The following is a 25,783-nucleotide window of genomic DNA, read 5'->3' as shown; positions in this document are numbered from 1 at the left end:
AATCAGCTTTAACAATACACAGGGCACAAAAACAAGAAATAAAGAAGGAACAGTTGCAAGCTCGAACGGGGGTGCTAAGAACGAAAACACATAGGGCTAAATTTTAGGAAATAGACACTCTATGCGGCATATGCAACCGCGAAAGGAAAACTATAGAACATGTACTTTTACGGTACACGGGGCTTCGTCCCACGCTCTTGGGGGGGGGGGGATGACTACGGATTTGGAGGGGGCACTGGGATTTGCAGACATGGATGGACGAATGGATAGGGAAGGAAAGGGGAGATTGGAAGATTGGTGGAAAAGATCTAGGGGGAGTAAAAATACAGATAAAAATAAGCAATGGAAACTCTTTAAAGAGGGGAAGGGGCGGGGTTCTGTTATAGTCCGTTTCACCTTACGTCCGAGCGCAGCTGATGCTACGAGCCATCGGAGTCCATCCAAGGCGTGTGAGTGTCACGGGACCTTGGAAGGGGGCACAGCGACGCGCGGAAAGCGTATAATAATAATAATAATAATAATAATAATAATAATAATAATAATAATAATAATAATAATAATAATAATAATAATAATAATAATAATGGAGGAGACCAGGGAAAAGGCTGTGTCGAGACAGCTTGACGAGCCCATGGCCCCCTTATTGTCAATGAAATACAACTAGGTGGTGCAAAAAATGGTACAAGAGCAAACATGGAGAAATTATACAATCATAATACAAAGCACTGTCTGAAAGCAAAAATAGTGGCTTTATTATGGTTTCAGATCTAAAAACACACCGCGAAGTTCAGAGAAAGACATTTATGGATTATTAAATTTTTTTTCATCTAGCCAATTTAGTATTTTAGGGAGCGCGTATTTTAACATTTGATACCCATAGTTATTATTACATTTGGAAACTTTCCAGCATTCGACGTGTCGAGTAGTGTAGGTAGGTATACGGCACTGTAGGGAGGCTAACTCAGAAAAGAAGCTTGAGTGTCTACTTTGTTCCAACTTAAAAGAGGAAGTCAGCCTATAATTATATAGTTGTTTTATATCAAGTACTCGGAAGCGTTCAAATAATTGTTGAGTGTGATCGAGAGTGATAGGAAACATTTGAAATAATTCTCAACATTTTTTTCTGCAACAAATATAGTTTCTCTAGGTTTGTAAACGTGGTAGTGCCCCAAACTAGGTGGCAATAACTTAGACTGGAACAAAACAATGAGTTGTAAATTAATAATTTAACGCTAGTTGGGAGTATAAACTGATGACGATGTGTTAGACCAATAACACGTGATAATCTTGAAATAACACTATGTACATGTGTGTCCCATAACATATTTTCTGAAAAGAGAACCCCTAAAGTTTTAAAGGAACTAAGCATTTCTATTGGGCACGAATTAAAAAAAAAATGTGTTTGTTTAATTCTATTAAACAAACACACGCCCGCTCTGTGGACGTAGCCCGCTCGCGGGCTACGTCCACAGAGCGGGATTGGCTAGGATAGCTCGTAGCATCCGCTGCCTCCGGCGTTAGAGTACCAAATTTATAAAAATTAAAAAAGTGATGACAAAATGGTAGGCTAGGTGGCGCAAGCTGCCGCCCGTTACAAAGGGTATAGCTTATAGCATCTATCCATCGCAAACAAATTGGTTAACAGCAAAAGTTCCTGCAGTTCTAAAAAAAAGTTAAAAACTGATACTTTTAAACGGTAATTTATCATTATTTCTTGCTAGAAAGAAGTAAATTTTGCGCACTTTTGGGGATGTTTTCTCGTTCTGAAATAGGTGTAGACAAATCCGTTGCCGGTCGCTCCTTGATTCACGTCAATCCAAGACAAGTTAACAAACGCGGTCCCTTTCGGCCAAGGAGGTTAGAAGTACTAGGAGGGGGCACATTGCAATATTGGTGAAGCCTAGTCATAAAAAGTTTAAACGATTTTGTGCCCAGCGTGACCGCAGATCCGTCTGGCGATTGGTGCGCGTGACATATCACGTGCGAGACGGCTGGTTGATTGTAGGAGGATTTCTTGCAGGCTTGCGCGCGCTCCGTCCGGTAGCTTTTAACAGATCGATGGCTAGACGAAGGCTAGCTACGGTCACGTGATGCGGTGAGTGTAAGGAGAAAAATGAGAAAGAGGCGAGGCGTCAAGGGAGCATGGCTTGTGGAGGCTACGCGGCTGACGTCATGCCCTCTCCTACCCTTCTATTCTCCATGCTTTCGGCCTTCTTGGCGCGTCTGTAAGCATTACCCCTATTTTTTCAGTATTTACGGGAAAGATTTAGTCACATTAGCCGACTGTTCTTGCACCAAAGCGGATGCAAGCTCTGCTTTCTTTTTGCGCCGTAACCCACGGCGAGTCTCTGACCAAAGAACTACAGTCAAGACCGTGATCTTTGTTCGAACATAACATCGGTCTGTACCAAGTAATCAAAACACAGGCGCGAAGTCGGTGTTCATATCGCGCCCACCTGGTATCTTGTGTACGCTAAACGTGTTTGAAGTGGCCGATACGCAATAAGGAGCATGACCGGTAACCTTGCTGTATTCCCAAAGAAGCCAAAGGAAAACGAAAGTCCCTCATATATAACGCCCGTTCTTCTGCCCTCCACTAGGCAAGGCGAAGTTCCTACATATAATAACCATGGACGAGAAGCTAGTGAGCAGCGGGGAGCGAGATCGGTAAGTACACACCATTTTTGTTTCGAAAATCTGGCATGCACTATTCGCTTACGAACAGCTCATGACACAACTCAAACGCTTGCTAGTTACGAGTTTAACTAGTCTGAACCTAACGTGCCTTCATTAAATATAATTGATGCATATTAAAATATGCCGTGCAAACACTTCTATGCACCACCATTCATTCACAATGCGAAATTCTGAGGACCAGTCTTAGGCTGTGCTGTTACGACCAAATATGCTGGCATAGGAACTGCCAGTTCAGTGGGGGGTACATGGCATCCAGTCTTATTCGTCATGTTTCCGAGACACATTGAAAATAAGAGTGGTTCTTACGCAGGTTGAAAGAGCTTCTCAGGACGAGACTCGTGGAATGTGGATGGAGGGATGAACTGAGAGCACACTGCAAAGGTAACAACTGCACTTCATGGTTGTCCTAGCATTGTCCAGAGAAAATAGCAGTTTTTTAACCAGTATAGTTGAAGTGCTGCAACTACTACCATGTTACATTGCAAACCGAGTTTCATTTTGCCCCACTTGAAATGAATTCTTGCACCCTCAGATTCTCGCAGGTTCTTTGTACCACTTACAATATCTTCACGTCCAATCACATCATTGATCCAGAGTCGAGCAAACAAAATGGGTTTGATGCTAATATCATGATGTTCTTGTACATTTTTTTTTCCCACATTGCAGAGGTCTTAAGGGAGAGGGATGTTGAGACAACAACTGTAGACGATCTGGTTGCTGCCGTTACGCCAAAGGGTAGAGGTAAGCACACTTCTTTGTGGAACTTCTTTCCCCACACCAGGTGCAAATGAGTTTGGGGGATGTGCTCAGAGGATGTTGTTTATCTTCCTTGCGTATGGTGCTACAATAGTAAAATCAAAACTGGGCTTCCCTACCCTTACGGCCAGCTGGTCTGAATACTTTCCCTATACAATTGTTATAGGGGTGCTACCATCATATGCAGGATTAAAGCTTGCTTCTATTAGGTGTTTCCTACGTCATAGTATTAGATAAAAAGCATGCCCTCTCAAAGCTGCCTGCGAGACTTACAGGTCACATTGTACAGGGTGCCTTGAATAGTGGCCAGGCTCTTCAAATCAACCGCACAACTCAGTTTCTTAACCTATCACGCTACGATTTTGTGCAGCATTGCCTTCAGGTGATGCATTTTTTCTATAAAATTTTCAAAGGGGAACTCATCTAAGGAAAAAGTAATAAAAGAAAAAGGCTTAACTCCTATGGAAACGCAGCTAAGTCACCAGTCTTCAAACAATAGGGTGCCGTTTGGCACGGGAGACAAGAGATGACGCAAGCGGTCGCGACGCCGACTGCCACCAACGAACGAGCATGCAGCGCCGAGAGCCGGCATCATTAGCAGACAGACTCAAGAGCGGTGCACGCGTTCTGCAGGTGGCAACTGTCGCAGAACCAAATAGGCACAGTAACAACAAGGAACTGCAAAGCAGACAACATAAGGGCCCTGCAAAAAAAAAAGTTAAAATAACCCGACGAACCATTTTTTAATCGTTTATCTGTTCATTCAATGTGTTTTATTAGTAAGAATGATAAAATCATCCGTTGGCACCCGACATTGAAAAAGCTCGCACCGCTTCAGAGTCGAAAATATTGTCTGCTATTCGACACCAGCTCTCGGCATGGTACGCTCGTTCGTTGGCGGAATTTGGCGTAGCGACCGCTTGCGCCATCTCTTGTACCCTGTGCCAACCGCCGCCCTGTTGTTGTAAGACTGGTGGCTTCACTGCATTTCCTTAAGAGTTAAGCCTTCTTTTTTTTACTCTTTCCTCAGGCATATTCGCTCTTTGCAAATTTTATAGAAAAAATTCACGATCAGTGGGCAACGCTGCACCAAATTGTAGTGCGATAGGTTCATAAACCGGTCTATTTAAAGAGCCTGGCCACTATTTGAGACATCCTGCAGATAATAGGGGCAGGGTAATCTTCACACCTTATTTGCAAGGTACCAAGCTGAACAAGAGTCGAGCGTTGTATTGTCTTCAAAAATGTGATAACCAATTTGTGGTAGAACTAAAAGGTTCTTGTTCTTATGCTGCTCACTCCCAAAAAAAATTGAAGGCACAAAGTGTTTGCCACAGACCCCTCAAGAAACCAAAATTGGTCGTCCTTCGAAAAAGAGGAATTGAAAAACCGTGCATTTGACTAGACTAAAAACAAAGCTCAATAACAAGCATCCGTTCTTATACGAAAGGAAGGACCCAATGCTAATTAATGCTACCCCGATTGCAGCAAGCGTTCCAGACAGCATCAAGCGGGAACTTTTGCACCAGATACGCACCTTCTTAACCAACCAACAGGAAGACAGCAGCTGATGCAACCTCAACGAAGAATCATGGCAGTGGTACGACCGACCACGCAGCGGCACAATTTCACATTCCTCAACGACGAATGGAATACCTCCTGCCCATTCTGAACTCCACCCCGGGACACACTCCATTAGAGCCGAAATAAATAAATAGGGTCTTGCAAACCTAGGCCAAACCTGAACGTCCTTCGACGATTTGTGGTGGGGCTATGGTGCATGGAAGCACGTCTCGGAGTGGTATGGTGGGCCTTCAATTTCCACCCGGTAATATCCCAGGTGGTGGTGGCAAAGCAGAAGACATTGATATGGCAGAAGCCTGTTCTGCCAAAGCTTTCTCTCAGCTCAAGTCCATAGGAGCTTCTGCAGCAACAAGTTTACATGCCGTGACAACAGTGGCATTTACTAGTCTTTTTTGCTGCAACTTCCGCAACCAACTGCCAGGATTGCAACATCCAACAGTATGTCGTGCCGGCTCCTCGGACACCATTTCAGGACCATTTGATGCATGGGCAATGCAGGACGCTCAACACCAGTTGAAGACTCGCTCCAGGCCTCGCAGTGGAGCTAAAGTCACACCGCCCTCGGGCATGCTCGCATTAGTACAATGGCCGGACTGTGCGAGAACCACTCGTTTTTCTCCCGAAGTTAACCATTTATCTGGCTGACCTATGTTTTTGCAAGCTTAGCACTTTTGCAGTCAGGGAAAAATTGCAGCTTCCACTCTCTGCACAATTCGTTTAGGGCACTTTGTCGAAACAGCTTGGTCGACATTGGACCAAATGTTACTCGTCTGCATTCGGTCAGAGCAGTGAATGGCTTGGTGCGCCCTCGCATTTGTTGCCCAAGAATCTTCTGAAAACAGATAGAAATAGCTAAATACAGGGGTGGAACGGCTGTGCCATTTTGCGGAAACTGCGCCACAGCCAATACCTCGCGCCATTATGCTCCAAATCGCTCAACGTGCACCAGAAATTTTTTGTCTTGGTTTCGGTTTTTATCCACTCGATTGGCAACAATGAGTGCATTTAGCTTGCTCGATCTTGCAATCCTTCGTTCCGATTATTCTTCCTGTGTATCCCGAGTCGGAAACGCGCGAAAAAACTCCGGGGTCCAATTCCAAGCGCTACACCACCTGCGACTGGATTGTTATTCTTCAACCGTAAGCGGCTAAGCAAGTCGGCCGAGGTGAGGCCGAGTCGTTAGCGTCAGATTACCTGAGGCTCTGCGGCCCCGGGTTCCGGACGTCAGCCAGTTGAAAATACATTAGCAAAAGATTCCTTTTAGTACTTCGTTAGAAGTTGGAACCGCATTTCTGCAAGATAAATCGTGACTTTATTGAACTGAAACGCGGTCAGATCCGAATCCTTGCCGGCCAGCAACTCTCCCACGAGCGGTAGATCTGCTCGGCGTACTTTAACCTTGCTCCTGCTTATTGCTTCGAATACGATAACTCCGTTAATCGTAGTCGGCTGCTTAGATATTGAATTGTACAATAGTATAAACTAGGAATTTGTTGCCCTGTTCCTCCGTGCAACTGCACGTCCGTTGCTTACGCACGTCACGTGGTTCGCACATATAATTACTATGTCGAGCAGGTGTGGGTTGTGCCATAAGCAGTGCTGGTTTGCATTTTGAGCAGCTGAAAGCCTCAGAAAATATCAGGGACACTATCTGCAGAAACATATGGTACTTGCTTTTTGATTCTCATTAAGGCTCACAATGTTTCAAGATTTTGTGTCTGTTTCACTGTTATCCCATCTAGCTAGGTTCCCGACTCATATTCATCTGTGCTGCTAAGCACAATTAAAATTGCTCCCGTGCTCATCTAAGTCACAAGCTGAAGTGCAATGAAGACTTATGTTATCTGCTCCTAGCCTGCTCAAAAATGCAGTTTTAGCTGCTCCCAACCTGCTCCAAAGCAGTCGTTTCAGCTGCTCCCGTGGCTGCTCCCAAGTACATTTCATGAATTCCACCCCTGAAGTAACCGCTGACCAAACATGGGTGTACAGCATTGTTGTTTCAGGCTCAACTGCTTAGTTTTCACACCACAATTTTACCGACTTTTATGTGCCAGCTTTGCTGAAAGTTGCTTGAAAAAAATTAAGCAAAAGTTCTATTAAGATTTTCCACAATCTGCTTTAATGAATGCAAACATCTGTAGATCACACTCCCAATTCTTGCAACTAGAACCGATGAAGGGCCTACCTTTGATTTGTTAGGACAACCATCTTTTCGACTTATCAGGGGGGTGATGGGGTCGGGAATATTGCTGGGGTGCCCCAAGCCGATCCGTCGAAGCCATGACGCCAGAATTTATTCCAATAAGTATATTCTGTACACTTCCTACTTTATTATAACCACAAAAGATAGATTAGAGCCAGTAATTTCTGTGGTGCGCACCAGCAACGCAAAACTGCATAGGCAATTCTGTAACATATTCACATATTCAAGTTATACGAGCTTCTCGACGGTTTTTTTTTTTTTTTTCCGGTTAACGCTTTTACATTGTATGAATGTGGGCTTTTGTCTAGTCGCTAAATTTTGAGAACGAAACTAAACCGGGCTTTTCACACAATTTTACTTGTGAGGGCACTAGTAGTTGATCCCACCATGATTTAGCTAGCGACTTCTCAGGCACATAAAACATTAAATGTCGCACATGCGTTGTGTTCATAACCAACTGCACAAACACGTTGCAACATGCCGCAGAACACAAGAGATACGTTAAGTTACGAAATTACAACTGACTGCCATTACGCTGCACAAATGTAGAACTATTCCAACCAAAGTCCAAAACGCTCATGACTAACCTTACACCAAGTGAATAGAAAGGTAGGCTGCACACTAAATCTTCTATTCGTATATCTCTGCTCCCTTTCATAGCGAAAGAAATTAGAAAAATAATAATCCCGTAACCGTTTGCTTCGTCGACACACAAGTAAGCTTATTGGAGGAACACTGGGTATGAACCTCTGAACATACACGGAAACTGCTTCTCGGAACCAAATGTTGCAGTAGTGTACGCCAGCACAAGAACACTGCACGGGGATAAAGGTCCAACAGTCAACAAGATTTCTTCCGCGGCTGCCAAAGAACATCCGGCACCTTGCTGAGCACGGGCAGGATCTCCACGGCGCAGAAGGGCTGCCTTGCAGGGAGCCCTCCTCGCGTCTCCATCGTACCGGCCTTTTCCGTTATTTAGGCCTCTTTTCCTGCAACAGGAAAGTGCCAGCATCAATGCGAGTGCTCAAGAACCTACAACAGTCTGTTCTTAGGATTCTTCTCATGGCTTTGGGTGTTCAGCACTTTATAGGGGTGTGCAAACAGTGGTTCGAATCTAATAGCACCGCATCATTCATAGCCTTCGCCGTGCTGGAGAAGCCCACAACGTATCTTTTTTTTTTGCAGTGATGAATCTAGAGATGACTGTGCATTATTCACAATTTAAAGCAGTATTCATACACCTCATATTTTTCCAAGAAAACAGCAATAAGTATGTGACAAATAGAGATGGAGAGTCTTAAGTTTGAGCAGTTTTCAAAACGGAAGTAACTTTTTCAAAGTCCCCCATTAAAATAACTACCGTAATATCCCGTAAGAGCGCCCACAAATTAAGAGAAATGGTGAAAAATATGGGGTGTGCGATCCCTGCGAATGGGACAGCAAACAAAAAACTTTCGACAACCATATACTCTGCTTTTCCAAGTCTGAAAACTGAACAAGCTCAAGCCTCCCGGAAGTTCTTCCTCTGCACAAGCAAATGTGCAGCTCATTTCTAGATTGGTAAATGGGACTTGGGCAGTGCTAGAGAAAGTTCCAATAATCTCCTTCTGCATCCCATCTCTGCGAATCCATTGTTTTATCTCTCTCTCCGTTCCCTTCTGGCCTCTTTGTTCACTGGCCAGTAACTCTCTTCACAAAATATTGGATGACACACATGCAACCACAGCCAAATGACTCCACATATTGCGCCAGGAAAAGCACTGGAACAGTGCGTACCCCGTTTCAACTTCAATAACATATGAAAAGGAACAAATTATTTTTTAAACAGCCTAAACGGAAAAACTAAGTCATAAAATAAATTTACAACGAAAAAAATTATTTTTATAGCTAAATTATGGTGCGAAACAATTTTGTAGTTGGCGCCTGCGGGAGCCCGCAGGAAAGTGGCTACTAGACACGCGTGACTAGCCACTATAGCCACGTGGTGCTTACACTCTTGGGAGTTTCCTATGGGCTCAAAATTACTTATCTTTTTTTTTTTTTTTTCTTTGTTGTCGCACTGAAAACAAGGATTAATTAGTAACTTTTATACCCTAGTTACACAGGCGCTTTGAACTGTCGTTGAGTTCAATCGCAGTTATCGGCGCCAACTGTGATTGAACTGAACTAAACTGAGATGGTGCTACATGGCTCTCTAGAACCCGGTTGAAGCTAAAACAAAACTAGTTGTCGTGCCACGTGATCGGTCTAATTGTTAAAGTAATTTACTCGGAGACACACCTTTTATTTATTGTAAGTATATCGTACAATATGTTTAATACCTTGCTGCTTTTTAGCGGCAATTCCACGAGTGCCAAAGCAGATTCAGGGCTAGCTTGCGCATATTTTAGGCCTAGGTGGTACAAGCTACCGTCCGCTACGATGGGTGCACCCATTACTATTTGTCCATTTACACAGCCAGTCCTACCGCCATCTTGGCCCGTTTGGTGGCTTGCCCGCTGCGCAGCTCGGACACCTAAACCTATTCTTTCCCGGATAATTTGCTGCTACGATTCTTTGTAGACGCCTCCCCCTGCATTCCGAAACAGTAAGTGCCTTGCAAACTATGGTCGGCGGCAGCGGTCCCGCGGACAGGCGCCATTTTACCTCCAATGAAGAAGTCCATTCAGTTGAACTGAGGTAGGGGAGCTCAGTTGAACCCAACTGTCATTAGCGGCTCGATGACAGTTGGCGCTGCCGTGTAACCCAGGCCGATCGCGATTGAGTGAACTGTCGTTACTCAATGGCAGTTGAGAGTGCCCGTGTAGCTAGGGTATTAGAGCCTATAGGGAACTCCCGAAATAGTGCAAGCAAGCACCATGCAACTATAATGGCCAGTCATACGAGTCCAGTAACCACTTTTCAGTGGGAGTAAATTCATTTTTTGACATCCTTCTTTCTAGCCAAGCTGTTCAAAAAAAAAAACATTTCCTTTGCATATGTTTTTACTTGCAAAAGGTAAAAACTACAGTGCCAGCAAGCAGAGTTGAAAATGTGGCACAACTCCAATGACAGCACGCTGTGGCAGATTGTGAGTCCATCGGAGCCAGCACGTTGTCAGACGCTCCGATGGCTCACTCGAGCCAGAGCTGCCGACATTTGCCAAGTTATACCGAAACGAAAACTGTGCAAAGGTACCTCACACTGGTAACAAAACAAAACGGAAGGGTAGACTCTCGGGAAAAGTCAAAGACGCCAGCAACGGCAAAAGGGCTTTCGACTCACGCTGCCGTTGGGTGGCGGCCAGTGGGGTCTGCTTCAACTGCAAGATGATGGAGCGCATGCGAGACGTGTCCTTGCTGTTGCGAGTCGACTTGGGGTTGAAGTCGCACAGCTTGGCAATCTCCTCCCACTCCCGGCCCTCCGCATTGGCCGCGTCCCGTTCGCACACCCACTCTTTCTCCGCATTCCTGCGGAGGGGGGACGGGAATCTCGCACACGCCTGGCCGCTGCTCCCGCGCCACCGGGGGGCCAACCCGAAGCGCAAACCGGGTCACCACCGTTACAAAGACACCAAAGCAGCTGCCCCAACCTTGTCAGTACTAAAGGAGGAGCCTGGTTTGTCTACTTTCTACACTAGTTGAGCAAATGCTGCAAGCAACTAATCGCAAGAATGATTTCTTGATTTTGGGAATGAAGAATGTGTTGGGGAGGGTATAGTTCATTTCATGCTATGTGCAAACACAGCCGAAGCAACAAGCACGTTGCCCCGAACGATACTTGCACCGAGCGAGCGCGCGTGCTTGGAAGGGACGCTGAAAGACCGGAGAGCTTGCTCTCATAGCTTCTGCTACATTCGCACCTAAAGTGAAAAGTACAGTAAAAGCCGACAGAAAGAATCTGTCGAGGACAGAAAGTCGGCGCTTTCAGCAAGCAATACAGTGGTTTAATGATGCCAATCACCTCTAGATGGCCTTCCTCTCTTTAAAAAAAAATAAAAAAGTAAAACAAAAAGAAAAAAAAATTACATCGGTGAGGTGCACCGCGATTGCCAGCCAAAAGAGGCGAGCATCCATTGTCTCTGTTGAATTTCTTTTTTTTTTTTTTTATTCAGTTTTAATCAATTTTAATTTACAATTCATATTCACTGGCAACACCGAAACATGACTGTTGAATAATATTGTGACGACTTATCGGGGGAGATATGGAAGGGCACCAAACGTCTTGCTGACTGTTTGAGTTTTCTTATGTGCCAATTATCTTGTATGCAGGCAAGTGCACTTGCATACAAGATCCTCATACTATGTATGACCTTGTGTGTGAGATCATGGCAATCGCCAATCTTGGCATTACCATGAATCAGAGAAGTCACCATAATGCCTCTCTGAGCAGATACGAGAACAAAAGTTCAAGGAAGCAAACGTGGTGGCCATGTTCTATCCTAACTAGCATCTACTTGTATTTTGAGAGCTGGAATCGAATCCATGCAAAATACCACCAAACACTCAATTTTAGCATGTCAAGTACAAAGAAAAAAAGTATCAAATCAATCTAGACAACGATGATCAACTAAGTATAGACAAACCAAGCATACGCTTATTATAATGTCAACTTCGATAAACCTGTCAGTATTAATGCGAGTTTGCCAAAGCCACAGATTGAAAAGAGTTTGCTAACAGTCCTACAGAAAGCGTTCCATGTCAGCTACGAAAAGCACTTACTAAAAGCCTTAACCCTCAGCCAGACTACAGGAATGAATTTCAGATTTAAAGAACGCTGACACAGGTTAAATGTTGCACAGAAGGACATGCTGCTAAGGGGTCAGTCCTACAGCAAGAAAGGTCATGAAAACAAACAAATGAGCAGCTAAACACTCGCTGTTAGTACGACCTCCAAACGCGCTGGGTCGGAGTCGACAAAACGCCGCATTGCACGAAACCAAGGAAGGCGTGCTTTGCAAGGACGATGGACAACTTACTTGGACGCTTCTCTGAATTGCAAAAGACAAGGAAAGGACATGGGAAAAGACATGTTACCTCTTTAATGACAACCGCGAAAGTGGCCAAAGTGCACACAAACACACACACACACAAACAAACAAGCAGACTGCACTTTGCAGGAGGACGGCCCTCGTCTATAAGACGTGCAAACCTTTCTGCCCACACTTTAGATTTTGCAAAGAATCATTCGTAGCCAAACCTAAGTGTAAGTAGAATGCACAGCCGAGGTAACCCTACAAAGCTGCAGATGTAGAGAGCGCCATCAAAGATAGAGCTTAGTCTTCGAGAATGAACAGTCAAAGGCTTTCGAAAGTCCTCAGAACTGCAGCTTGTCGAGTCTGCGACACTGAATATATTGGTTGCAACAATGCTAAATATGCGTCCACGCTCTACAGATGTGTTTCAGACTGTAAGCTATATAACTACGGTAGACTCCGAGATCAACTTGGTATTCAGTTAAAGGGATGCTGAATCGAAATTTGGAGCTCACAAAACAAGGCTGGAGTGATAAGCGGGAGACTGAAAAACCCAAAAACGAGACTGCATAACCCAAAAAATCACTCGTACAGCAATATCTCCAACGGTTTGCCGCATTTTTGGAAAAGTATGCGATTAAACACGGCCGAGGATGCCGACAAGACATTATGTCATGATTCTCACTCCCTCTCCTCTTCGTTCCCTTGAGCTAGTGAACCTAAGCAAGGAGGGGGGAAGCAAAGCAACTTCCCTTCATTCTTAACTGTTCCAGGAGGGTCATGACGTCAGTCCTCACTTGATTGCACCCTTCTTTTCCAAAAATATGGGCATCCGTTTGAGATATGGATGTATGTGTAATGTTCTGGAGTTCGTAGCGTCCCATGCCACGCTTCAGCGACCTTATTTTGCGAAATCCAAATTTCAGTTCAGCATCCCTTTAAGAGTTCAACCAGGAGGCCAGGTCTTTCACAAAAGTTGTATAATGGTCTCACCATTATCCAATGCCATAACAAGCAGGGCAAGAAATATAACTCTAAAGATGGAAGCGTGCTTATAAACTTAAAACATTGGAAAAATAAACAAAAACAGAAGAAATGAACATATCAAGTGCGCAACATAAACAAAAATGAGACCTCTCTACAGTCTATGCTCGTTATAACAGACCTTGATTTTGACCAAGATTTCAGTCTGTTTGTAAAAGGGGTATGTTCTATGCAGATATGAAATTCAGTCAATGGTGCATAGAGGGAAACCAACCGAACTTCACAAGTCAGTATGTTATACCCAAATGTCTGTTGTAACCAGGTCTCTTATAATGAGGTTAGACCGTATATACTGTCCTTCCAGTGGCATCACTTGGGGGGGGGGGAGGGGAAGGGGTATTGCCCCAGATGCAGCACTCGGGAGTGTGCAGCTGGGCAGGGGGAAGGGTGCTGTGCAACACCTTCTATACAAGAAAGCTTAAGTGCTGAATTTTCCTGCATTATTGAAGTAGGCCATAGTAGGGCAGAGATCGGAAACGAGTGTGGAGTTAGCGTTCGGCTAGGAGTCATGTTCTCACTGAATGGACAAAACCCCTAGCCGAACGCCGATGCTATAGTCATGTCTGATGTCTGCCCTACAGTGGCCTTCTTTAGTGACTCAGGGAAATTCAGCACTTAGGCTTTGCTAGGTGGTGTTGGGTCACGCCAAGCTGAGGGCCATTGACCCATGGATGCCGCAGACCCTAGTGAAGCCCTTGTGTTCCTCTTATGCATTCTTTCAATCCTGAGACTTCCCGCCATGTTGACAGTGAACAGAATGCGCTATATCTTTGTTCATGCCCTAAAGAACTACAGTAGAACCTTGCAGACAAGTTTTCACGGACATTACATTCAAAAGCTCTAGTCCCATTAAACTCCCGCAGGGACCATGTCCAGGTGAAAATAATGAGTGGGCCAACTTTCAGTATGCAATTGAGAAAAGGTGAAAAAAACATTTTTAGATCATGTGTCCCTGCCAAGCTTGTTATTGCGGTGAGGGGCAACGAAGCAAGGACGACTGTACCTCCCAGTCAGCACTGTTCACTTATACAGTGGTGTCTTTTTAATATGGACACCTTCGTTCCTTCAAGAAAGTCGTCCATAATGCGAGTTGTCCATAACGATGACCCGAAAACGCACATATTTTTCCAGTTTGCCCCTCGAATATGGTGACCATGTAGCAGGACATCTATATTAATGGGGTCCCCATTAACAGGACACAACTGCGTTCCACCATAGTTAACTGGGCGCATCTACACCAAGGTCACCATTGATCTGAAGACTGCGAATACTAGGAGTGGGTCGTCTTCCAATGTTTTAAAAGAATATAGCACAAGGTGAGCCGTAAACAGGGGTGGGTCACCTTTCGAGGATGGGGCATCTTTCGGGATTTTGCGATAGGCGAGGTGCACAAACGGCATTCGAGAAAGAAATGTGCATTACCTGTTTGCCTGCTTGGACTTCTCAATGAGCTCCTGGTAACGGGCGTACCACTCGTCTAGCTCCTTCTTGGCCGCGGCTCGGAGCTCGTCCTTTTTCTTCTCCTCCTCGACGTCTAGGTGCAAGAAATCGGAATAGCAGACCCTTTGTTAGGCCGCAGTCGCCCTGCACTTGCGTCGCGACGAAACCGGTTTTTGCTGCGGACGTGATCACGGAACTACCTGCAGACGTGCCTCGAGCATGTTCGAAGCACGTTCGCTCTGCACATGTGCGTGCTTCGAGCGTGTGTGCAGACGTTTTTTGTATCGCCAATGAAGCAGGACTGTCCTATCTCGGACCAACACCACCTAAACCGACGGACCTCTACGCTCTTCCTACGACATGGCGCCACGCGCCCGGCCACCTGACATCTGCATCTTTCGATCGTTCGGTGATGATCGCAGAGACCAAGGCATAATGTGCTTCATTAAATTTGTTTTTCCGTTTGAGGCGATTTCTAACCGAACTGGGGATGATTGGTATGCATTGGTGCGGGCCGTGATGTGTGCCACAATGTGGAAGAAACATGCGAGAAATGTGGGCCCCTGGGTACCTGTACGGAAAGGAGTGAGAAGATTGGGATAAGTGGGAAGCTTTTTCGATCAGGCCTCGTTTCGTTGGACTCGGAAACTACAATTTTTCTCGACAAGTACACTGCTGCTAAGTTCTGTGTATAAAACGGTATCTCTGTGCCTTTTATGAATGACTAAACCTTAGCTGGTTTAAGTCTAGCGTTAGAATCCTGCCGAACACGAGAGCTCGCTAAAAAGAAGAAACCATGCAAAACGAGCCACAATCTGGACGTTCCGAGCTATGTGTACATATTGAATACCCTCAGCCTTTGACGACTGCGCATTTGACGAACTTGACGATCTATTTGACGACGTTTGAACGAGCTAGAATTTGCTTGGCGGCTCGGCTTTGTCTAGCCGACGCGAGAGGACTGGAGAAGCCGGACAGATTGGCTGACGTCGCACGATGTCGAGAGGAGGCATTGAAGAGGCCGTAATCTAGGTGGTGTTGCTCAACACAGCATCTGCAGGCAGTCTTTTGTACGATGCATCGGCAGTGTGACCACAGCTTAGAGGTAGGCCGAGTCAAGGTGTACAAAATCTTTCTGCACACCTGCTATTGACGACGAAAACATAGAAGTGCAGTGAACGCACTGCGACCTTACGCTTTTAGTATATCTGTCAATATCTGTGCATATTCTAGTTCTTGTCTGCACCATGACCTACGATGCAACACTATATGTAGAAAGAGGCTACAATCCCAGAAAAAAATCAGGTTGGGGGAGCTTGTTCCGTTTATGCGTGAGCAGCAGTGTGCATCTGGGTAGCTCGCGCCTTTTTTTTTGAGTGGATATATTTCTGGCAAAGCTTTCAGCTCTCAACTATGATCACTAATTACTTTTGCTCGTCAACATGGGACGTCGGACTCTCTTTGCTTGTCACCAGATGCTAGAGATTCTCAACCAAAAAAGAGAAAAAATAACATTGTAGAAAAAAAAAAAAAGTACCTTTGATCTCCAACATTTTTGCCTGCTCCTCCCGCCACTTCTTAATTTTTTCCGGCTCTTCGCGAACAGGAGTCGGCCTTGGCGAGGTGTCATTGACATTGTTGGCCAACATTTCCGAAGGCCCGTTCATCTGAAAAATGCAAGCAGCATTAGCGCCAATCGTCACCTGGAAAACAACCTTCACAAACTCCAGCAAACAGAGTAGCCACTATGAAGTGTGTAGTGCCTTCAACGTGAAAGAAGCGCCATATAAAACGAGATTGCCAACAAAAGATAATGAGCCGCCTCAAGAAAAAATTTCGCCACAGGCAGTCGTAACATCTATACCAGTTTTCACCTCGAGAAAAAAGTAAGTTTTGCGCACTGTTCATACGCTGCGTGAAGTTGTTCTTACGAGATCTGCTTGTCGGAGAAAAAGGCGGTGCTTTTGACGTTTGGAACGTGTGCATCTTGATAAGATAACTTATATCTAATCTAAAATTCACCTACATATATCTTAATCATCCACATAAAGAGGTAAATTAGTAATGCTCCGTGAGGAGCCGGACTTGTTTTACTGCGGTTCTTGAGGTGAGAACGGGTATGGTGTGTTCTTCCATATGCATTGCAGCCCTCATCATTCTTACAGTTCTGCGATTTTTTAACTGAAATTGAAGTAGTTCTGTATTTGACAAGGACGCTCCAATTGTCTTCAGTCGGCCTTTCCACTCGCAAGCGTCAATCGTTTTTTTAATGTAAGGCACCAAGCAGTCGAAGCGCTTTTAGGTAGGGATGCCGCGAACTTTTTTCGAATCGAAGTTTCGATGATCGAATCAAGCGGTTCGAAAGGTTCGAAAGATTTCGATTTTTCGAATTGTCTATATCGTAAAATTCGAAAGAGGTCGAATTTTCGAACTTGTTAAGCTAAGAAGTTCGACGCTTTTCGAACCGTCGAACTTATTACGCTATAAAATTCGATCTTTTTCGAACTTTCGAACTTATTGCGGTGCAAGGTTCGATGCTTGTCGAACTTCCGAATTTGACTGACAAAAAAATTCGATGAATTTCGAACTTTCGAACTTATTTATCAAGAGAATTCGAAAAGTTCCGAACTTTCGAATTCTGAAAAGTCGGAATTTCGACGAACTTCGAACTTTTAGGGTAAAAGTTCGACGTTCGTCGAACTTCGAAAGACCGGCGGACGGTTTCATTTGATTTCAAGTAGTGGGGTACATTCGTAATTTTTTTTTTCTCGAACTTTTACACGCGGTGCTGCGTTCCTTACGAAAGACAATGCCGTTTATTTCAAAGTTCTGGCATGCTTAGGTTTAAAGAAATAAATCCCCGAAGGGGGAGGAAGGACGACGGGTTTTTGACGATTATCGTTTGTGCCAGATTTGAAACACGCTGTAGCCGAAGCTATGTATGGTAGATATGTTATACTTTTTTAAGAATGATCTATGTATAGCCTAGGTAAGTGCCGTTTTAAGATGTGATTATTATTATTCAACGTGAGTTTCGAAGAAATCTCCAAACGTGTATCTGCATGCAATTATGACCTAAACTTGATATTTATTTTCGTCTAAGTTGTTTGAGGTATCGCATTTAAGTTAACACCACAGACAGTACATATCATTAGAAGAGGAGGAAGGAACGCCAACCAAAAATAAAAAGGAGCCCAACGTTTCGAAACCTGCTTGGTTTCTTCTTCAGGGGCGACTGTGTGCGCGAGGAGCAAGTGGTCTTCTTTTACGGCGGTGGACGTGATGTTTTCGCGATCGTAATGTGGCTGAGCCCGCTGACGTAAGCCGACGGTAAAGCGCCAAGCGACCGATTGATGTTTTGCGGTGTGGTTTGAATGTGCCATGACTCGACGAAAAGCCTTTGCCGGGAATTGGTCTCAATGTCGAGGATACGTGTGTCGTCGAAGTCAATGCGGTGGTCATTCGAGTCACTGTGTTCCGCAACCGCGCTGCGCTCATGATCGAATTTTCGCACGTCGGTTTTGTGCTGGCGAAGTCTTTCTTTAAAGTTTTTGGTTTCGCCGATGTATGTGGCAGGGCAGTCCGCACAAGGAATCTGGTAAATAACGCCTTGCGCTCTTTCCTTTGGGGGACGATCTTTTGGCCGGGGCATCAGGTGTCCAAGCGTTGACACTGGTTTGTGGGACATCTGGATGCCTTCTTTTGCCAGCACACGCGCGAGCGCTTCGCTGGTTTCCTTTATGTAAGGGACGCAGATGCGCGTGGTTGAGCGGGGATGTGCGATTTCTTGTGTTTCGCCGATTGGTCTTAGGCGTCGATCAGATTTACGTTGACGACGAGCGATTCGCTGAATAAAACTGCGTGTGTAGCCGTTATTTAGCAGGTCGGAGATGATGGTTTCTTCTTCCTTTTTTCTGTAGTCCTCCGACGAGCAAATAGTCTTCGCTCGGGACAGGAGTGTCCGGACGACCGACGCCTTGTGGCTCGCAGGGTGGTTTGAGTCAAATCGGAGATAGCGCCCAGTGTGTGTCGGTTTCCTGTACACCGTGAATTCCAATTGATCTTTTTGTCTTTTGACCAGCACGTCAAGAAACGGCAGGGCGTCGTTCTTTTCAGTTTCAACGGTGAACTGGATGGCCGGCTCGATGGAGTTGAGGTGTGCCAAGAAGTTGTTCACTTCTGATTTCTTCATAATGCAGAAGCAATCGTCGACATACCGTAAAAACACTTTAGGGCGTGCAGTGAAAGACTCCAGCGCGCGATGTTCAATGGCTTCCATTGTCAGGTTGGCCGTGGTGACGGAGATGGATGCGCCCATTGCGGTTCCGCTGGTCTGCTTGAAGAATTCTCCTTTTGAGACTTTTGAAGCTTTTGAGACTGAAGAAGAAAGGCGAAGCAATGCACAGCACTGATTCCACTAGGTTTGTTACGAACCTCTCCTCCAGGCAACTATCCCCGTGCGAGGTCAGTGTGTTGGCGAAGGGTCACGGTTTCAACATGACCACGACAAAACCCCCTTTGCCAAAAATGGTTGCAAATATCGAGGACGGCATCTTGCACCTAGATCCAAGTGCCCGAGACCGAGTCCGGCAGAAGGTGATCGGCATCCTATCGAAACTTCCACGTCGTCAACAGCCTAACCTGCCACGGGAAGAGATAGCAGCTCTCCGGGAGCTTCGAGGAGACACAAACATCGTGATTCTACCCGCGGACAAAGGAAACTCGACTGTGGTCCTTGACCGGGATGCCTACGAGAACAAGATTCAGAATCTTCTTGACAGCTCTGCCTATGAAAAGCTCAGGAAAGACCCGACATCACAAGTTCAGACAAAACTGAACAATATCCTTTCTGAAATGTTTAAGAAGTACCCTGACGCGCGGAGCCTTCATCTGCGGCTTCTGTGCAGGAATGGGTTTGCGCCCGGTTTCTACGGTCTTCCTAAGGTTCATAAGCCTAACGTCCCTCTCCGGCCGATCGTGGATTTCACAACCTCACCACTTCGGGGATTGTCAAACTACCTCCACAGCACTCTCTCTCCTCTCGTTGGAAACACAGCGACCTATGTGCGGAACACCGGGCACTTTGTGGAACAGGTTGCGCAACTAAAGGTAAACGATGACGAAAGCCTGGTGTCGTTCGACGTCGTCTCGCTCTTCACCAGCGTGCCGGTTCCCCTGGCAGTCGCCACAACCAGAGCTGCCCTCGAGGGAGACAAGAAGCTGAGCGAACGGACCAGCCTTACGGTGGACGAACTGTGCCGCCTGCTAGAGTTCTGCCTGGGGAGCACCTACTTCAGCTTTAAAGGAGAATTCTTCAAGCAGACCAGCGGAACCGCAATGGGCGCATCCATCTCCGTCACCACGGCCAACCTGACAATGGAAGCCATTGAACATCGCGCGCTGGAGTCTTTCACTGCACGCCCTAAAGTGTTTTTACGGTATGTCGACGATTGCTTCTGCATTATGAAGAAATCAGAAGTGAACAACTTCTTGGCACACCTCAACTCCATCGAGCCGGCCATCCAGTTCACCGTTGAAACTGAAAAGAACGACGCCCTGCCGTTTCTTGACGTGCTGGTCAAAAGACAAAAAGATCAATTGGAATTCACGGTGTACAGGAAACCGACACACACTGGGCGCTATCTCCGATTTGACTCAAACCACCCTGCGAGCCACAAGGCGTCGGTCGTCCGGACACTCCTGTCCCGAGCGAAGACTATTTGCTCGTCGGAGGACTACAGAAAAAAGGAAGAAGAAACCATCATCTCCGACCTGCTAAATAACGGCTACACACGCAGTTTTATTCAGCGAATCGCTCGTCGTCAACGTAAATCTGATCGACGCCTAAGACCAATCGGCGAAACACAAGAAATCGCACGTCCCCGCTCAACCACGCGCATCTGCGTCCCTTACATAAAGGAAACCAGCGAAGCGCTCGCGCGTGTGCTGGCAAAAGAAGGCATCCAGATGTCCCACAAACCAGTGTCAACGCTTGGGCACCTGATGCCCCGGCCAAAAGATCGTCCCCCAAAGGAAAGAGCGCAAGGCGTTATTTACCAGATTCCTTGTGCGGACTGCCCTGCCACATACATCGGCGAAACCAAAAACTTTAAAGAAAGACTTCGCCAGCACAAAACCGACGTGCGAAAATTCGATCATGAGCGCAGCGCGGTTGCGGAACACAGTGACTCGAATGACCACCGCATTGACTTCGACGACACACGTATCCTCGACATTGAGACCAATTCCCGGCAAAGGCTCTTCGTCGAGTCATGGCACATTCAAACCACACCGCAAAACATCAATCGGTCGCTTGGCGCTTTACCGTCGGCTTACGTCAGCGGGCTCAGCCACATTACGATCGCGAAAACATCACGTCCACCGCCGTAAAAGAAGACCACTTGCTCCTCGCGCACACAGTCGCCCCTGAAGAAGAAACCAAGCAGGTTTCGAAACGTTGGGCTCCTTTTTATTTTTGGTTGGCGTTCCTTCCTCCTCTTCTAATTGTTCTTACCCAACCAGGCAGATTTCTGCCAAATGTTTACTTTCCAGTACATATCATTGCCATCTGCAGAATACAAAATAATGTACTTATTGTTTTTTTTCACGTTAAGGAATAAATTAACTCATGGGAGAAGATTTCTAATAGTGTTCAAGTTCAGCACGTCATTAAAAGAAAACTTTTTTTTTTTTTTTTTCGCTTCACGTTCCTGGGACGTGTTTCTTTTAGCCTGTACACATTTTGGTAAAAGAAACTTGTTTCGAAGTTCTGAACCTCTGAATATGCAAGAATAGAACACTTTCGACGAATTCGTGATAGTTTTTTTTCTCTCCTGCTTTTTATCCCCGCATTTATTCTTTTTTTTGTTACCATTGAACTTCCGAACCACTAAGCATGTGACGAGTAGTGCCTTCTGACAACGAGTTTCTAACAATGACCATCTACGCAATCTTTTATGCAGTGAATAGCGACAGTAGCTATACATATGCATAAATAATTTCGGATTAAAATAAGCTCGACCACGCCCTCTTTCCCCGTATTGTTTTCTTTAACAGTCCGAAATACCTGCAAGGGGGAGAAAAAGGCTAAAGCCCCCCCCCCCCCCCCCCCCCCCCTCCCGCTACCCCCCCGTTTTTCCTCTTCCGACGCCACTTTTATGGTAGAACGCTCCTCGACCTCGAGTTGTGTCGGCTTTTGTGCTTTTTGCGAGGCGATTCCTCCGTCCCAGAAAATAAACCTCCAGGACAATTACAAACTTCACTTACTATATGCCAGCGTCACGCGGGCGGCGTTCGGTCGGATTACTACCAGCGTGAAAGGGGTGGCGAGGTGGTTTGCCAGGCCGCTTCAAGGTTTTTCTGAGCCTCAACCTCCTGCTCGCCCCTGGCCGTTTCGAACTCGATGAGTCTCGTAAAACAGTGTGTTCGTGTAATCACTACTGCGTGATGCAGGTTAAAGACCCCCCCCGGGGCTGGCGGTCACAATTCTGCACTGGCAAATATTCTAGCACGTCCGGGACACTCGTCGTCTCATTTAATTGCCTGACCAACTTCGCAGAATGTAGATATCACACCCTAACTTTTCTAAACTTGATTTTGTGAAAACCAGTGAGTCGTGAAAACGTTATTTAAAACTGAAACTGGTGGAAAAACTTCAAAATCGGATTTCGAACTTTGAAATCTTGGATTAAAAAAAAAAATTCAAAATCTTCAATTTTTTTTTTTTTTTAGTTTAGCGTTAAAAGAGAATCGAAACCTTCGAACTTTTCGAACTTTATGCAGAAAGAAATTCGAAATCTTCGAATTGTTCGAACTTCATGTCTATAAAAATTCGAAGCGTTCGAAGTTTTCGAATTTTATTTCCAAAAAATTTCGAAATCTTCGAATTTATCGAACCTGAAGTAAAAAAATATTCGAATATTCGAATTCGAAATTTTAGAAACCGTGAAAGCTTCGAACTTTTCGAATTCGAAACTCCGCTGTGGTCAAAAGTTGCGAATTTTTCGAATTCGAACCTTGGTCGGTATGAAAAGATCAAAATTTTTCGAAATCGAACCTCAGTTCGCTTCGCAAATATCGAAACCTTTCGAAATCGAACCAAGGGTGGTTCGCGACATCCCTACTTTTAGGTCCTGCTGCAACTCAAGAAGGTAGGGCGAGGGCAAGACGGGTCGAGGAGGAAGAAGCAGACAAATTGCTAAAGAGAGAAGGGGGTTTCCCCTTCTCTTCTCCAGCGTTCCATCTGCTTCCTCCTCCCCGGCCCGTCTTATCCTCACCCTACCTTCTTGAGTTGCAACATACTATAGTTTGCGTATGCGCTTGTTTTTTGCCATAGTTTACAAGTGCATTTTTACAGTCTAGCCTAACTTTTATGGTAGAGACATCACAGTGTCAACCCTGTGGGAGGCAAGGTAGACAGCACAACACTCTTAGCATGAATAGCCGATCGCCAGTTTTGTTCTGCTTTGTGAGGGTAGAAGAGCTGTCAGAAGATCTACTGTGTGCTGGAACATGCCCGTTTGGCACAAAGCATTGAAGTTTGCTGCCTGCCAATACACATCGAAAGTTAAATTCGGAAAAGCGCCAATGTCGTCTTTGTTTGCACTAACAGTGTCCCGCAGTGTCCAAGAGCACTGCGCACCTTGAGCACTTACCAAGCTATGCAAACACTCTTCACAACATAAATGCTACACAAAATTGTCCTTGAGTATGCACAACTGCAAGCATGGTGTTCTGAAAGGTGCCTTGGGCACGCAAGCATCTGTGTTACGGCAACTTTGGCAGGCTTCCAGTTGCATCTGCATGCCCACATGAGCAGCATGCACTGGGCAGCAGAAAGCTCTGGAACTGCTGTCCCAACCAGCAGTTTTCCCTTTTTCTTGTTTTTTTTACTCGCATTTAGTAATATTTTGGGAGGCAGATAGTTGTAGTATATTGGGATTATAGGGCTGAAAATATGCCATTAACCATACAACTTTTTTTTTTTTTCAAGAAGCTTGTTGGTTTTTTTTTTTTTATGAAACACATACAGCACCAACACTTCTATATTTTCACTCGACACAACTTACAAAAAAGAAAAGTCTCAGCATTACGAAGACCCACTCATTAGGTGGGCAGTGAAGTACTAAGTTTGCTTGATGTTGATAACATGGAAACTGACAGACTGTGTTCCTAAATCCAACCGAGAAGCTTGTTTTTAGCACCTGAGCAACAATCCACAACCTCACACCAAACTGAAACAAAAAGCTGTCGTTACCTGTATCTCACCAAACTCTGCAGCAATGTCGTTTGTAGGGCCATCTAAGAAGCAATAAAAAAAATGATTAGACACGGTCGAAAAGCAGCCGGGATCATTTACTGCCACCAGGATGCAACATCACTTAGACCACTGAAATCCTTTCCAGTGAAGCCCCGCTTACATACGTAGTATGACTAAGTCTAAGCTCGCAAAGGGGGTGTAACTGGAAACGCATGTTAGAAGCCATCAGTCAAAAAACTGCGACTGAAAATCACAAGTTTAAAGTTTATGTCCCAAAACCGACTAACTGGAGATTACTTCGGGTGACCTGAGCGATCTCGAACGTGAAACTAAAACCTGCGGTCATACGTCAGATTACCGGCAATGTGCACACAAAAAGAGGTAAATCAACGGTGCATAAAGAGACAGGAGTTCGAACTCCACCGAAGAAACTTCAGTAACGTCTGTAATCAAATAATCTTCCAACTCGGGAAGCGAAAAACGGGATGGGAGGTGGTGTGGGGTTGGCAGGCTTGGCTCGAAAATAAGGCGTTTTAGCGAGCGAGAGGCTACAGAACTTGATCGAATAACCGTAGCCCTAAACCCCTACCAAACTCGAGAACTGCTACTTAAACAACCTAAACGTTTGTAAAGCGAACGAACATAACGGTAATCGACAGTGAACAGAGACGTGGAGTAGGAAAACCCTCCAAGTGACGCCCCAAATCACGAGCTCACGAACGGGCAGTATCTAACAGACGGCTCGGCCGCGAAAACCAATTCAAAGTTTGGAGATCCGAAAAATGGAACGCTTTCTACTCGAGCAAACCGAGGTAAGGTCTCAAATCAAGCAAGAAAACGGGGTGAGCTTTCTTTACCGGCCAAGGGTTCCGCGACATTGACGCCGAAGTTGTCGTTGTCATCTTCCAAGCCTGCCAGGACGTCTTGCTCCCTGGCTAAAAATTCGGCAGCAGGGTCTTCCTCGGCGGCTGGCGGACCGTCGAAGTTGGCCTCGAAGTTGTCGAAGTCTGCCATGCTGTTCGGATGAGAGGAAATAAGTTACCCTGCACGGTGGTAAGCGTGCGCTCGTGGGAGGCGTATTCAACCAGAAGCGAGACACAAACGGAAAGACCCCACACAAAATGTCGGCGGCAGTGTGAATGACGTCACGCAAACCGGGTTCACTAGTCGGCGGCCAGGAGGAGCTGCCAAACAGATAGGTTTCGTGAGTTTTCGAGTAAAAGCCGCAGGTACCGTTTGCAACTTCTAGCTCTTCTACTCCTACTCCGACGGTTCGAAACCGGTCTCAATGTTCCGACATTATATATATTTTCTTGGCAGGAACCCAGAAGTATGAGCAGACATTCGGCTTTCTTTGTGTGATCTTGAAATTAAATAATACGCGATATTTGGAAACAAATTCCTTTTCTTCTAACCTTGCCTGATGCATTTAGGAAATAATTATTTTTGCCCTGCTGTTTTCGGTGAAAGGATGACAGAGAAACGTGCACCGTTCTAAAAGAAACCGAATTATTGTCATTTAGTAGCAAAATAAAACATCATGGCAAAAATGACGAATAGGGGCAGAAAGGATTCCTTTTCCTCCTTTTCGACCCTGTCTACTTGACACCTCCGTCCAAGGAGGGCGCTAATGGACTTCGTTGAGTTTAGTCTAGTTTATAATTTATTGTCAACACATAACCTGATTCAATCTAATCTACGCAAAGTAACTTTAGTGTATCAGTGAGGTGCATACAAGGCCTGTAATAAAGTGGACAAAGTACTGTATTGTCACTATTACTGAGCACGACCCCAGTTACTCAAAGAGAAGAGAGATGGCGCCAGCAGTTCAGTCGCGTGTTTGGGA

The 25,783-nt window shown here is 45.5% G+C and overlaps 2 protein-coding genes across 2 annotated transcripts; one reads left to right on the top strand and one right to left on the bottom strand.

The window, feature by feature from the left end:
* Nucleotides 1-2,202: 2,202 nt before the first annotated feature.
* LOC8031840 (transcription and mRNA export factor ENY2) lies at nt 2,203-5,199 on the top strand. Its single transcript, XM_002407496.4, has 5 exons — nt 2,203-2,225; nt 2,601-2,667; nt 3,008-3,078; nt 3,364-3,438; nt 4,942-5,199. The coding sequence occupies exons 2-5, from the start codon at nt 2,630-2,632 to the stop codon at nt 5,022-5,024; spliced, it is 267 nt and encodes an 88-aa protein (XP_002407540.3). The 5' UTR covers nt 2,203-2,225; nt 2,601-2,629; the 3' UTR covers nt 5,025-5,199.
* Nucleotides 5,200-7,133: 1,934 nt separating this feature from the next.
* On the bottom strand, nt 7,134-25,099 carry LOC8031839 (clathrin light chain). Its single transcript, XM_029969537.3, has 6 exons — nt 24,795-25,099; nt 23,935-23,978; nt 16,216-16,345; nt 14,661-14,772; nt 10,505-10,689; nt 7,134-8,229 (listed from the first exon to the last, which is right to left on the bottom strand). Exons 1-6 carry the CDS (start codon nt 24,949-24,951, stop codon nt 8,216-8,218), a joined length of 642 nt encoding a protein of 213 aa, XP_029825397.1. The 5' UTR covers nt 24,952-25,099; the 3' UTR covers nt 7,134-8,215.
* Between the last annotated feature and the right edge of the window lie 684 nt (nt 25,100-25,783).

This window comes from Ixodes scapularis, unplaced genomic scaffold (genome assembly GCF_016920785.2).
Source record: "Ixodes scapularis isolate PalLabHiFi unplaced genomic scaffold, ASM1692078v2 PGA_scaffold7__128_contigs__length_106722199, whole genome shotgun sequence".
In the NCBI taxonomy this organism is placed as follows: Eukaryota; Metazoa; Arthropoda; class Arachnida; order Ixodida; family Ixodidae; genus Ixodes; species Ixodes scapularis.
The sequence above is the reverse complement of the archived record's forward strand: the minus strand, read 5'-3'. Positions and strand labels throughout refer to the sequence as shown.